This window comes from Nicotiana tabacum, chromosome 4 (assembly GCF_000715075.1).
Source record: "Nicotiana tabacum cultivar K326 chromosome 4, ASM71507v2, whole genome shotgun sequence".
Lineage (NCBI taxonomy): Eukaryota > Viridiplantae > Streptophyta > Magnoliopsida > Solanales > Solanaceae > Nicotiana > Nicotiana tabacum.
Window position 1 is genome coordinate 88919428 of NC_134083.1, and position 12862 is coordinate 88932289.

The window sequence follows — 12862 nt, forward strand, 5'->3', positions numbered from 1 at the left end:
TACCCATGTAGCACATAAACATTCATGTTTGAAAAACAACTGAAGGATCTTCAAGTAGTACGAGCTAAGGTTCGAAAAAAATATAATAGGAGAGCTATAACTTGCATCAAAGGATTACACCATGTTTGACCAAGAAAGCCAAAAGTACCTTCTTCCAAAATTAAGGTGTTTGGTCGAGCTCTTAGAAGGAAAAAGTACTTTGCATAGAAATAGAAACCGTTTTTTAGAAGCAGAAAAAAGTAGTTTCTCCTCAAAAGTACTTTTTTTAAAAGCATTTTTAAGAAAAATACACTTAAAAACACTTTTTAAAAGTTTACCAAACTCTAATTGCTGCTCAAAAGTGCTTTTTAAATTAAATAGTCGAACACAAAATGTTTCTCATCAAAATACATTTTTGAAAAGCACTTTTGACAAATTACTTCTCAAAATAAGTTGATCTTCGAAATTTGGCCAAACAGACTATTAGTTGGTTTTAGAAAGTCCGAAGATAAAATACAGGAAACCAATTTCTATTGTTTTTCCACTTCTGGCTCTCGAAGAGAGCAGTGCATAAACCAAGAAAGGATGCAGCTCGGCGGACCACTAATTAGCCCCACAAATGTCATGATCACATTGATTTACCCTACTTCTCTGGTCGTTTAACTTCCAAATTTATTCCACTACGTATAGTACAGTTTCAAAAGTATTACTATATCGCAGTGAAAAGAATCTGTCAGCAGGTTAAAGGCAGTTCAAAGGATCAGAAGTGCTAAAGGCAAGCGATTACAAACTGTTTGATGCTCCCTCATAGCAACAATCAGTGAATTATGGTCAAAATTAGATGCACCATGTACGTACAACTATGTCTGTCGAGCAAATAAGCAATACCGTTCCCTCAAAAACTTTCATCTGGCTTCAATTTTCCAGATCCGAGGATGAGTTCAAAAGACTGCTATAAAATCCATATCTTCCCCTTTTTGGGAGGTTGGCATGGCAAGCTCTCAACAAGCAACATTAATCCAGAGCGCCATATTAGGGAAACAGTTCTATAATTCCATAGCGTTAACCTGCACACATTGCTCATCAGAGAAAATAATATGCTATGTTAATATGAGCATACTAGTGACCTACAGGATATAACCCAAACGAATAAAGAGAAGATGAAAAGAAGGAAGAATGCAGAATTTTTCAATTGAACAGTCGTAAGAAAAGGAACTAAAGATGCCAACCGATACAAGGAACTTGATTTCATCCCTTCCGAGAAAGTGCTACACCTATAAACTTACAAGAAACAGAAAACACTTTGAAAAAGGAAAAAAGAACGAGAAAAGTATATATGTAAGACAGAGTAAGAGGCTGCAGAATTGGGGTTGTGCAGGTCAGGGGGATCATCTGCAGATTTAAGTATCTTCAATTTTTGTCAACACGAACTCTCAAGTCTTCCTAAAGTTTTAACTCAACCCATAGGTCTTGCCTTTTTATTGCTGCAAGAGGGACATCTGTATTCCTTGATACTTTGAGCCTTTGCAGGCGTTATTTTCACGCACTTGCCATGATACCACCTTTCACAAATATCACAGCCAATCCAGAACTCATCTGCATTGCCATTTGTTCCACAACTTCCACATAGAGTTTCTTCATGCTCGTCTTCATTCCCTTCATCCTCATCATCACTCTCCTCATGTAGCCTTTGATTTGCTTTAACTTGTTTTTCTCTCTGCAAGTAAGCAAGTAAGAACGTAATCTAAGTTATACATGGAAAAGGGTGATCCACAAATATAAATGATTGAATAGAGTACCTTTGTGTTATTCTTTGATTTCTTTCCACTATCAACACTAGGTTTGTCCTTCAAAGGCTTCCTCCCTGTCACGACTTCAAAGACAGTTGGCAGATCATTTATCAGGGTAAACAGACGACTCCTGTTTAGCAAAAAAACACCACCAAAAGAAATGACAGAAGATAGATTAGGGACTAGAAGTTTAGTTCATGAAAACAAAAGTAGATAGTTCGCAGTGTAAATCGTCAAGCCTGCTGAGAATGAAAACTACTCTCGGTCCAGGGAGGCTCGGTGAGATAAACCGTAACCAAGATAGCTTTACCATCATGAAGGAAAAGTTTTATCAGAATATACAAAAGAACTGGCTGCAAGGCGATTACTTGTGTACCAGCCACATTTTGGTATCAATGTGAACTGAAGTACAGGACGATCCAAGTGATATTTTTGTAAATTAGGCCGTAAAAGGAAAACTACTTAAGATGATACGCGAATGTGTAATTTGGTTTATTATATCTTGCCACAAGGTGGACAGTAAAAGAGATCCAAGCATGCAAATAGTAAAACATTGAAAGTAAAAAAGGAAATGAAAAGGAAATAAACCAAATAGAACAATTCTGAGACCTGAAGTTCAACCAGATACATGTAGCTGGACCATTGTGTGACCCATTTAAAGAACTGAACAAAGAACTGGACATACATCACTACACTATTTTGGACTGCGAGGAAAAGCTGATTGACTATAGAACATACTGGTGGCCCATTTGAGTGCGTAACCTTTTGAAAGGTAAAAGATGCTTATTGTGGGGCACATCCAAGAGAGGTGTAGCTCATATAAAATAAGTATACCAGACCCAAAAGCAAAAAGAAATAGTTAATGAGACCTATGCTTAGCATCATACCACACTGCAGTAGACCATATAGTATTACAAGATCAGCCAAAGTACTCATTCAAAAAGCATTTGAATATTTCATAGCTAACGAGATGACAAAATTACTATTTCAGAGTTGATATGAGTGGCCATTACTGCAGCTGATCGAGGTAGATATCACTCTTTCTTAGAATTACAAAGGTGGATTAAGATGGTCCGTGAAATTTAAGGAGAGCAAGAATCATATGACACAGTCCAGAAGCCCTTACAAGGATCAAATTCAAAAATGCGTTCATTTCATATCATCAAAAGAAAGGTTGAACAGTAGGAGGAGGATTACAATACAAATGTACTGGAGGCAGGAAGAGGAATTTACTCTGTCGGATCACAAACCCTGTAACTAGAGGGAACCGAGGATAACCTAAGATAAAGAATCTAGTTTGTGCCAATTTAAGAAAATAAATAAAAAATAAAAATAAAAATAAAAACTAAACAAGATAAAGTTATTAGTAAATATATTTATAGTGAAAGATTATATCACAAAGCCGTTAGCATGTTTGTTCATTAAAAGAGTTTACACCCTAAATAATGAAACTATCTCCAGTGGGTTACTATAAAATTAACCACATAAAAGTGAGAAGATAAACAAAAATGAAACAGACATAAGGAAACCTAGTGCAATAAAATAAAAGTTCCGGCTATCATAATGTAAGTAACACCTGATATTGGAAACACCAATAGAAGGAAACATTGAAATTCAAGTGGACTTGGAATTATGAAGGCCCGATCAGAGAAACAGTTTTCAAATATAAAGGCAAAATGTCAAAGTTTTGCTTAGTTACGGGAAAAAGGAAAACACTAGGGGTACATGTCTGCTCTGCACATAACACCAAAATACTGCCAGACATTTCTTCCCAGTGCTAGTGTGCTACAAAACAATACATTTATGCATGTGAGGCCTTATTTTTCTTTTCCTTATAACCGAACAATGTTATTAAAAGTGAAAAGCACAAAACAAAACGACAAGTTCCTTGGGGCCTTGATGCGAAAAATAAGAAGTAAAGCGCAAAACGAGAAGTAAAGCGCACAATTTACAGAAATTAAAATATACCAAACATATATGAATTTAATACTACATATCCTTATTGAAAAAAATATAAACATAATACTATAATAATCGACTTATAATTAAAATAACTAATTTCAACATGCTATATACAATAGTGCCAATATTAATCCAACTGAAAGTTGAGAATCAAAGAACTGGCTACTTTGTGTTTGAATTACTTTGTGAGTTATTGGTTGAAGTCACACTTCATCGCTTTAAGCGACAGACTGATGACTTTTAATAACACTGCCCGTCAAAGTAACTTTTCGTCTAGCCAGTGTTGTCAAAGGAGCGCTTACAGCGCGCTTTAGCCTTAAAGCGAAAGTCAAAACACGTTGAGCGCTTCGCCTCGCTTTGCGGAAGCTTCAGCGTCCCATCAAGGCTCTAAGGCATACTTTTCCTTGCCAATGAGTAATCCTGAAAAGGGGACACTGAACGATTGATATTTCACTTTATCGTAATATTTTTCAATTTTTTGTCCATATATTTATTATTCATGCTTATAATTATTGGCTTTGGACTACATATACATATTTTTACTTTTTCTCCAATTGCGCATTTTTTCATTAAAGCCACGCTTTATTTGCGCTTTGCGCTTAAAGCCCCAACCGGCCTTAGAGCTTTTCTGCGCTTCCTTTGATAACACTGCGTCTGGCTACTTTGTGTTTGGATTACTTTGTGAGTTATTGGTTGAAGTCAGACTTCATCGCTTTAAGCGATAGACCGATGACTTTTAATAACATTGCCCGTCGAAGTAACTTTTCGTGAAAAGGTAATAACACACTTCACAATCTCAGGACACCCTTTTAATTTCCATATATCATGCACAGCTCTCCTAATACTGTTCTGCACTAAACAAAAGTTGTAGATAATAAATACCTTCTCTCCTCTTTATCAAAGACTTCAAATTTAAAAACTGACAATGCAAGAGGTGTGGATGTGCTCGCGCGCGCGTGTGTGTGTGTTGGGGTTGGGGGGGGGGGGGGAGCGTGCTTTCTTTGACTACACAATTATATTTCTACACTATTAATGAGAATTTCAAATAAGTTTACCAATCTTAAAGCCTGTAAATTTCAAGAAAAATGAAATATCATATTGTTTTGATCTAGTACAACCATCAACATGGTTATTATTGCTTAGGTTTTTCCTTAATCAAGAGAGTACGCTTTTTACTAAGGTTAAGGGTTTCTAAAATTCTTTATCATCATTAATGAAATACTGGAATAGAGCTCCATAAGATCCAAATAAAATAAAATAAAAATTAAAAAAAGAAGAAAAGAAAGACCAGATTAGAAGGTTCATTAAAGGTTTTCAAAATCATTTACATTTAATAGAGAGAAAAGCAGCTTCTGCAGATTTTTCAGTTCTTTTTCCCTGGTTGTGTCTGAACCAATGTGTGTGCATCAAGCGATCCACTGGATAGGCTATTCAACAACAAGCACAGGTTTCAAGGTAATTTTGTCCACCAAGATTTGTTGCTGCGAGTCAAACATGGGATCACCAAGTTGTTACTCACGCACTTAACCACTATGCTATCCGCTTTCTTACCATTACTAGTTGCACTTACTGGTGCATCATATTCCCCTAAAACTCGTTGGTTGCTTCTTTTTCTGCTTGATTTGATGTTGAATCATAATCTATTAGTCAGTATGCCTTCTAACTCACAGAGAAGATGAAAGAAAGCAACTTCTTCTTCTTTTAACAAGAATGAAAGAAAATAATCATGCATCAAAAGCTATCTAATAACATTTCCATCTGATTTCTTTTTCATAAAAAATACTTTATTCACAACAACAGCAGCAGTTGTAAAATTATATTGTGATTGACTTTGTCTCCTTCCTACTGTAAGGAGTCTATAATATCCAAAAGAAGTATCAAAATGATTTGATTTTTCAAGTTACACCAGAAAGCCAAAATTTGTAAGCATCAATATCTTAAACAAAGAGTTGCAATTGCTTTTCCTTCAAAACATCTTGACTTCCTTTCCTTCCAAATTATCCACATTATGCATAAACTAATGGTGTCCCATAATGATTGAGTTGTTTCCTTATACTTTGACTTCTTTTTAGCAGTTGTTTCTTTATCCTTTGACTTCTCTAGCTGCTTATGCCTAGTTCATATTGCCAGATATTACCCAGTTTATTACTAAAAAGATTAGCGAATAAACTCCTCCATAACTACAATGATATTTGACAATGTAGAAACAAATGTTACATGTCTTCTACAGCTCTTTCACACAGGTAGCTCAGCTGCTAAGATTGATTCCCCTTTTCTGAAGATTGACATGTGTTAAACAAGCTGTATGCAATGCTGTCCAGGTGAAGCATACAACTTCTGCAGGTGTTTTACTCTTCCACGGTCGATGGCCAATGATCTTCCATATCAGCTCTGTTCGGTGCTCGGTAGCAGGATTTAACCGTAAAGGTTCTGTCTTTACTTGCCTTATAGCACAATCTGCCACACCGTGATGAAGGTGCAATCATCCCTTCCAACTAACCAATCAGTTGAGCTATTCTATCAATTACTTGGTCCTGCAAATCCCATGCAAAATTCAATTCCACCTACTAGTCTTCTGAATTCATAAACAATAGCTTTTTGGTAAATCCATACTGTATAAATCAGGCAAAGAGTATTCTAATGGGGTTTCATCGACCCATGTATCCTTCCATAGTCTGACTTTTCTCCATCGCCTAATATCAGCTTTCGTCAAAGTTACACATATGCTTATATGTTTCATACAGATACACCATTTGGTAATTTGATTGGATTAGTGTGCCAAAGGACTTGACATCCCTTATTTAGTTATACATGTTCACCAGTAAATCTCCAAAGCCATTTCATTAGCAATATACCTATTCTGCAGTCTTGAGATTTTTCCCGGTTCACCATCTCATTTTGAGGCAGTCACCAAAGGCCGGGCCATTAAACTAAATTAAACTTTCTGCATTCGGAGTTCCTTTCCCATAGGAAATTGCTACTTATTCTGTTCAATTGTTTTTCAACACTTACTGGCAGAGTAAACACGGATATTCAATATGTAGGGATGCTGTCAACAACACTATTTATCAGTGTTACTCTTCCACCTAAACACTTCTCCAATTCCACCCAAACACTCTTCCATCCAATGATAAATACTATTCCTTCCATGTGGTCAACCTCCCGTCAAAACCTTTTTCGACAGGGTGGTCAACCTCCAGCCAAAACTTTTTTTTTTTGGTTTTTCATGTTTTCGATTTTTGAGAAGGGGAGCCTTAGCGTAACCGGTAAAGTTGCTAGCACATGACCAGGAGGTCTCGGGTTCGAGGAGTGGAAACAGGCTCTTGCAGAAATGCAGGGTAATGCTGCGTACAATACACCCCTGTGGTCCGCCTCTTCTCCGGACCCCGCGCATAGCGGTAACTTAGTGCACCGGGCTGCCCTTTATGTTTTTGGTTTTTTCAACCTCCTGTCAAACTTCTCCTTGCAATATCAATTTCTTCATATATTTTCCAACTAGAGGAAGCCCGAGATACATTGCAGTAAGGTGTTCAACTTCGCATCCTAGTCTAAGTACCTCTGCCATATTTCAACATTCCAACGTCATTCACAGGGAACATGCGACTTTTCTTCAAGTTATGTAAAAACCTAAAACAGCCTTAAAATTCAAGAGTACTACTTTGAGATATTTTTTATGTATTTCCTGCCCCATATAACGATACGGTATCATGTGAGACGATAACAATCAACCCTATTCTTTCTCCTATTATTAACATCCTGCTAAATCAATCTGTTAGTATAATGAATGAAGAATGGAGATATGGGGTCATCCTGTCTCAGCCCCCTCGTAGAATGGAAAAACCTTCCCAACTTATAATCATGGAAAACCTCACGATAGACATAGAATATGATCCATTTTAGCCATCTCTCCCTAACCCCATATTTACCATTAATTTTAACAAAAATGCCTAATTAATATGATCATACCCTTTCTCGAGATCCAATTTCCATAAGACACCAGCTTCTTCTGCGTCAATCTTATATCTAACCACTCGTTGAAAATTAAGGATACAACATAATATGTCTGCCAAAGATGAATGCATTTTGTACCTACCAAGAAAAAAATGAAGATGAATGCATTTTGTGAGCCCGAGATTAGCCATGCAGTAACATCTTTCAACTTCTTATTCAATATCTTCGCATTTAATTTGTATATATTGCCAAAACTATTAATGGGTCTACAATTGTTTAATTCCGCTGCCTCTCTTTTCTTTGATATCGACGCTATAAAAATAGCATTAAAGATTACTCAAACAAACATTCTTGGTAAAAGTATAAGAAGGTTTTCATCGTATCTGCCTTTACAATTGGCCAACATTTTTAAAAAGAGCTATTCATAATCCATCTGACTTTATTACCTAAACTACCCTTAGTAACCATCTCACCCCTTCTTTAGTTAATTGACCTTGCAACCTTCTATATTTCTACTCATGATCATAAGTCAGCACATTTCCAATTAGGCCTTTAGCTTTAAGATTCAGTAAATAGCTCTTCGTGTTGAACTATCCAAATGTGCCTCATCCTCAATCAACAGCGACATCTTCCTTTAGCATGTCTATGTTAATTGTCTCTTACGTTTGTGTTTGTCATTTTTTTTAAAAATAATTATTGTGTTAGTATCACCCACTATAAACTATAAGCAGTTTGCCTTTTGCCTCCATGAGATTTAGTCCGTCTTAATAATCTCATTTTCTTCTGCCAACATTGCATCCTTCTGTGCTATCGTTTTCTGTTAATTTCCTATGTCCTTCCACTTTCGTCAAGACTGTCAATATTACTCTGAAAAGTATTTTTTTTCCTTGTGAATAAAGCCGAAAACATTAGCATTCCACTCTTTTAAGTACCTTTTCAATAGTTTCAATTTCCTTTGCTAAAACATCTAGTGTGCCCTTCACACAATTACCTATTTGCGACTGGTCTTGTAAGTTTTTTATCATTCCCTTTGAGCCACTGATTCTCAAATGTGAAATTAGATTTATTATTCTATTCACCATACTCTAGCATTATTGGAGCACGGTTTGAGAATAAATTAGGGACCTCAATTTATATTTCTGAAAGCTCCATCTTGTCCATCAAAAAAAAGCTAGTCTATCCTCGAGACAGCACCTCCATTCTATCCCTTGAACCAAGTGTATCTTTCATTTTGCATAGGTAAATTTATCAGCTTCAGGTCTTGTATGAAGCTGTAAAATAGAGCATTAAGCCGGACAATCTCCATCGTCCCTTTCTACCGTCAGTGGATCTGGTGACATTAAAGTCACCTCCTATTACCCAAGGCCATTTTCTATCTGATTTGACAGTTTAGTTTCACTTTTTTCTAGATTTTGTGGATCCTTTATAGTAAAGTCTTACCATCTTCAATATGATTAGTTCTGGTAGTTTTATCTTCTAATCAAAATTGATATAAGAGAAGAAAAAGCATATGCTTCAGGACTACTATGTTCATCTACTTCAGGACCAGTATGTTCGTTACTACCATCTTCTTCATAAGAAACTCACCACACGCTCTGGAAAAAAACTCAACTCTTCACTGCCATAGGCGGAGGAAAGCCAAGCTCATCGTTGAAATTTTGTTGTCAAATTGATAGGGGAATTTTCCATCAGAGAAGGACGCCCAGACTCATCGTAAGAAACCTCCAGGCTCCAAAAGATAGCCTAACTTGGACTGACTCACCGGAATCAGTCGTCAAGTTTAATACCTCCATTATTGGTTTGGGGTTTTTTATAGAAGAATTTTAGGAAAAGAAAGATTTTGATGTGGTTAAGGCCTTAAGGGGAAAAAAAGATGAAAAAGACCGGGAAGAGGAGGAGGAAGAAGGGGAGAATGAGAAGAAAAGGAGGGGGAAGAATTGTCAGATTTTGGGAAGCTTGGAAGAAGAAAAAAAGGAGGGAGTCGAGGGTTTTCTACTTTTTCTTTTTTAAAGAAAAATTAAGCATGTTTTACTTTTCCTTTTCTTCAAATTACATGTGTTATTCGACAATACGTGTGTTTGACTAGTCAATGACAATTATATTTAGGACTCCTATGTCTACGAGACACACTTCTGCTGAGAAGAGATGTCTATTGTGTCATTGGCAAAGTTAAAGTGTGTATTTAGCAGTTGGTGTCAAAATGTACTTGGCCTTCAAAGAATTATCTCCACACCTTGGCTAGCTCCTATTTGGGCTTTATAGCCTGCCCATACCTTTAACATATTTTCCAAGCTTGCCATTTACAGGGACCTCTTCAAAGACCAAATCACAAAAGTTCCCTTCCAATGCGTCCCTTACAAAGTTTGAATTTGACATGTTGCAACATGTCTCAAAGGACCCGTTACAGCTCTCACGTGAAAAGTTTGTTTTACCGGATAACACCATTACAAACAACCTGACCTGACTTAGCGTTATCCCCTTGATTTTGCATCGCAATTGCACACCCTTTCTCCGCTCCTACTTCCGAAGCCATGTCACTAATAAAAATGCATTTTGGGGTCTGACCTTGGGAATTACGAACCTTGATAAAAACCTATTTCATGTAATTCCTTAACCTTTCTCCAAGATCAAGCTCCATAAATTCTCCACATTGTTCCCCTATTGCTTCGAAGATATTATCTGCTGAACAAAAAAGTTATTTAGTCGAATCCAGTAGCCTTACTTCACCACAATATTATCCTTGTGCATTGAAAGAAGGTAATAAGCTTTGTAGTAGCACTTCTTGTCCTTCATAGAACCAAGCTCCCACCTTCGCTCTATCAGCTTCTGTTGTCGCGGGAAATCCAGTTAGGGGTTTATCTCCAACAAATTCAGATACATTATAGTCCATTGATAACTTACTGTTCTCTTAGTGATAGTTTGAATTCATTGCTATTCAGTTTGTGACACTTTGACTCTACAACCCCAGCCACTAGGCATCTCATCATAAATTCTTTGCATGCTTTTACTGCCACCCACCTAACCTAATATGGTCATCTTCAATTTGTGAGTTGACAGGGATATCAGTCGCTGGCCAGTGGTAGATTTTTGCCACTTCTAAGTAGGTGTTCTTGATTACCTCATTTGGCCTTTTAACGAGGTTCTCACCTTTTTCCACAAAACTCTAGATGTTCACTGCAAGACCTATCCAACTGAGTCCTGCATAAATTCTGGAACAATGATATGATTTTTCCTCTTCCCATGCATCGAAATAATCCGTATATATCAACCTTACATAATAAAATTTTGCTATGCATGATACTCGTGCGGTTGCTCCTTCTTCCGCCACTTCCTACAAATATCTCCAGCTCTTTCTGAGGCTGGTCTCATCACCTATAACATAGCCACAGAAGTAGGCTCTGGCTGACGTATATACGGAACATGAAGTTTCTCTTCCTCTCGACCCATTTGTATGTACCAACACTGGATCCAATCCGTCTCCTCCAAGTCGAAGGATTTCCTTCCGACAATGAACAAGTAGCTTCTGCCCATTGGAAAGAGTTGAAGCCTTCAATTTATGTTTCTCGTCATCATAAGCTACGGTTAAGTTACTCCGCAAATCAAAAGCCTAACACCCACCAGTTGATGTTGCTACCTTGCCCAGAGTACAAAAGCAAAGATGTGATTAGAGATAAAAGGTTTGTTATTGCTGGAAAAGTTGATTGGAGAACAGTTTTGGGGTGAGCCATGGTCTTCCGGCTCGTTTTCCAACAAATAGAAAAGTCCATCTCTTGAGCTTTGTCGATGAAACTCTTCCTTCTCTCAATGTGTTCAACCCAATGAGAAGTACTCAAGAAATTTTCCTTTAATTCAAATAATTCTTCTCTGCGAATGTTTCCTTTCCGTCTTGAATTGCAAAAGTCCGTAAATTTGATCTGCATTCTCATTTTCCTAGACTAGGCTAAAGTTACTCTGTAAAATCGCTAACCTTGCCCAAACACAAGACAGAAATGTTAACAATCAGACAGTAGAGTTAATTTTCACAGAGGGGGAACGATAAAAGTTTCTCCCAAAAAACATCTTATATGATGTGCACGTCCGACAATACAAAAGCACCTAATTTGTGACAACTTGATAATAACATCCGCCTTTCAATAAAATCCAAGTCAAATTTTCTGCTTCTACATTGAACAGAAAATAACTGAATTGGGGAAAATGAAGTGATTTGTTAAAAGTTTCAATGTACTAACAGAATACAAAGAGGGTACCTTTCATTGCGATTAAGGCGAGCACCGAAATAGAAAGCGACAGAGAGCAGCCACGAATCGGTGTGCATAGCAACCAATGACAACCAGTCTCTCCGCTCCATTCCATCCCTTGCAAAATTGATACCTAACACCGGCTCCGGTAACTCTGGCGGAACTTCCTCCGCTGGCACTGCAACTTCCCAAGTCTCATTTGAATGTCCATACAAACACAAATTGTCTCTCTCTGGATCGCACTGTGAGAAAAATTCCTCCACATCTGAGAATTGCATGCAAAACAAGAGAATCAGTGTTTTTGATAAGTAAAAAAAGAGAGAATCAATTTAACAAAGCATAAGAAAAAGGGACAAATTGAAGTACCGGCAGTGAGGGCACGGAGGACGGCGGCGTGACGGGCGGAGAAGTCTTTGAAGATCTCTTCGACGGTGCGAGGGCTATGGGAGGAAGAGTTGGAAGCCATGGGCTTAGTTAGTCAATTACAAGTCACAGCTATTTATGAGATTTCAGTATTTATAAGGTTATGGTTGTAATTATGTGGAGAAAGAGGACGAGAAATGCGTAGGAACGGAGTTGACATAGGCCAACGGAGATTCAGGGCTATAGAAAATCTGCAGACTCGGTGGAGAAATTGGGATGCACCCGGGGCTTTGTATAATCCGAATCTTGGATTTTGGAATCAAGTTAAAATTCAGGAATATTTTACATTTTGAGGTTTTGACTTTGGCAAAATAACTAGATAACCCCTTAAACTTACAAGTATTTGTCAATTAGACACTTTAACTTAATAATGATGAAATAGACACCTCAACTCAATAGAAATGCCTCTTTTAAATGCACGGATCAGCAAAATCAAGTGCTAGAAAATTACATGTTGATAATGCGTCAAAGAACGAATAAAATAAAGAGACACATTTCATTGGAAGAAAAAGATATTTT

General features: G+C 37.2%; 1 protein-coding gene across 1 annotated transcript; it reads right to left on the reverse strand.

The window, feature by feature from the left end:
* Window positions 1–1147: 1147 nt before the first annotated feature.
* Window positions 1148–12585, reverse strand: LOC107825505 (PHD finger protein ALFIN-LIKE 2-like). Its single transcript, XM_016652364.2, has 4 exons — window positions 12287–12585; window positions 11930–12185; window positions 1779–1899; window positions 1148–1696 (listed from the first exon to the last, which is right to left on the reverse strand). The coding sequence occupies exons 1-4, from the start codon at window positions 12384–12386 to the stop codon at window positions 1436–1438; spliced, it is 738 nt and encodes a 245-aa protein (XP_016507850.1). The 5' UTR covers window positions 12387–12585; the 3' UTR covers window positions 1148–1435.
* Between the last annotated feature and the right edge of the window lie 277 nt (window positions 12586–12862).

Coding starts and splice junctions, on each gene's coding strand:
- LOC107825505 (XM_016652364.2), bottom strand. CDS start 12,386: ATGGCTTCCAACTCTTCCTCCCATAGCCCTCGCACCGTCGAAGAGATC. Junction 12,186..12,286: donor CCTCCGTGCCCTCACTGCCG/GTACTTCAATTT, acceptor TGCAATTCTCAG/ATGTGGAGGAATTTTTCTCA. Junction 1,900..11,929: donor CGCCTTAATCGCAATGAAAG/GTACCCTCTTTG, acceptor TTTGCTAAACAG/GAGTCGTCTGTTTACCCTGA.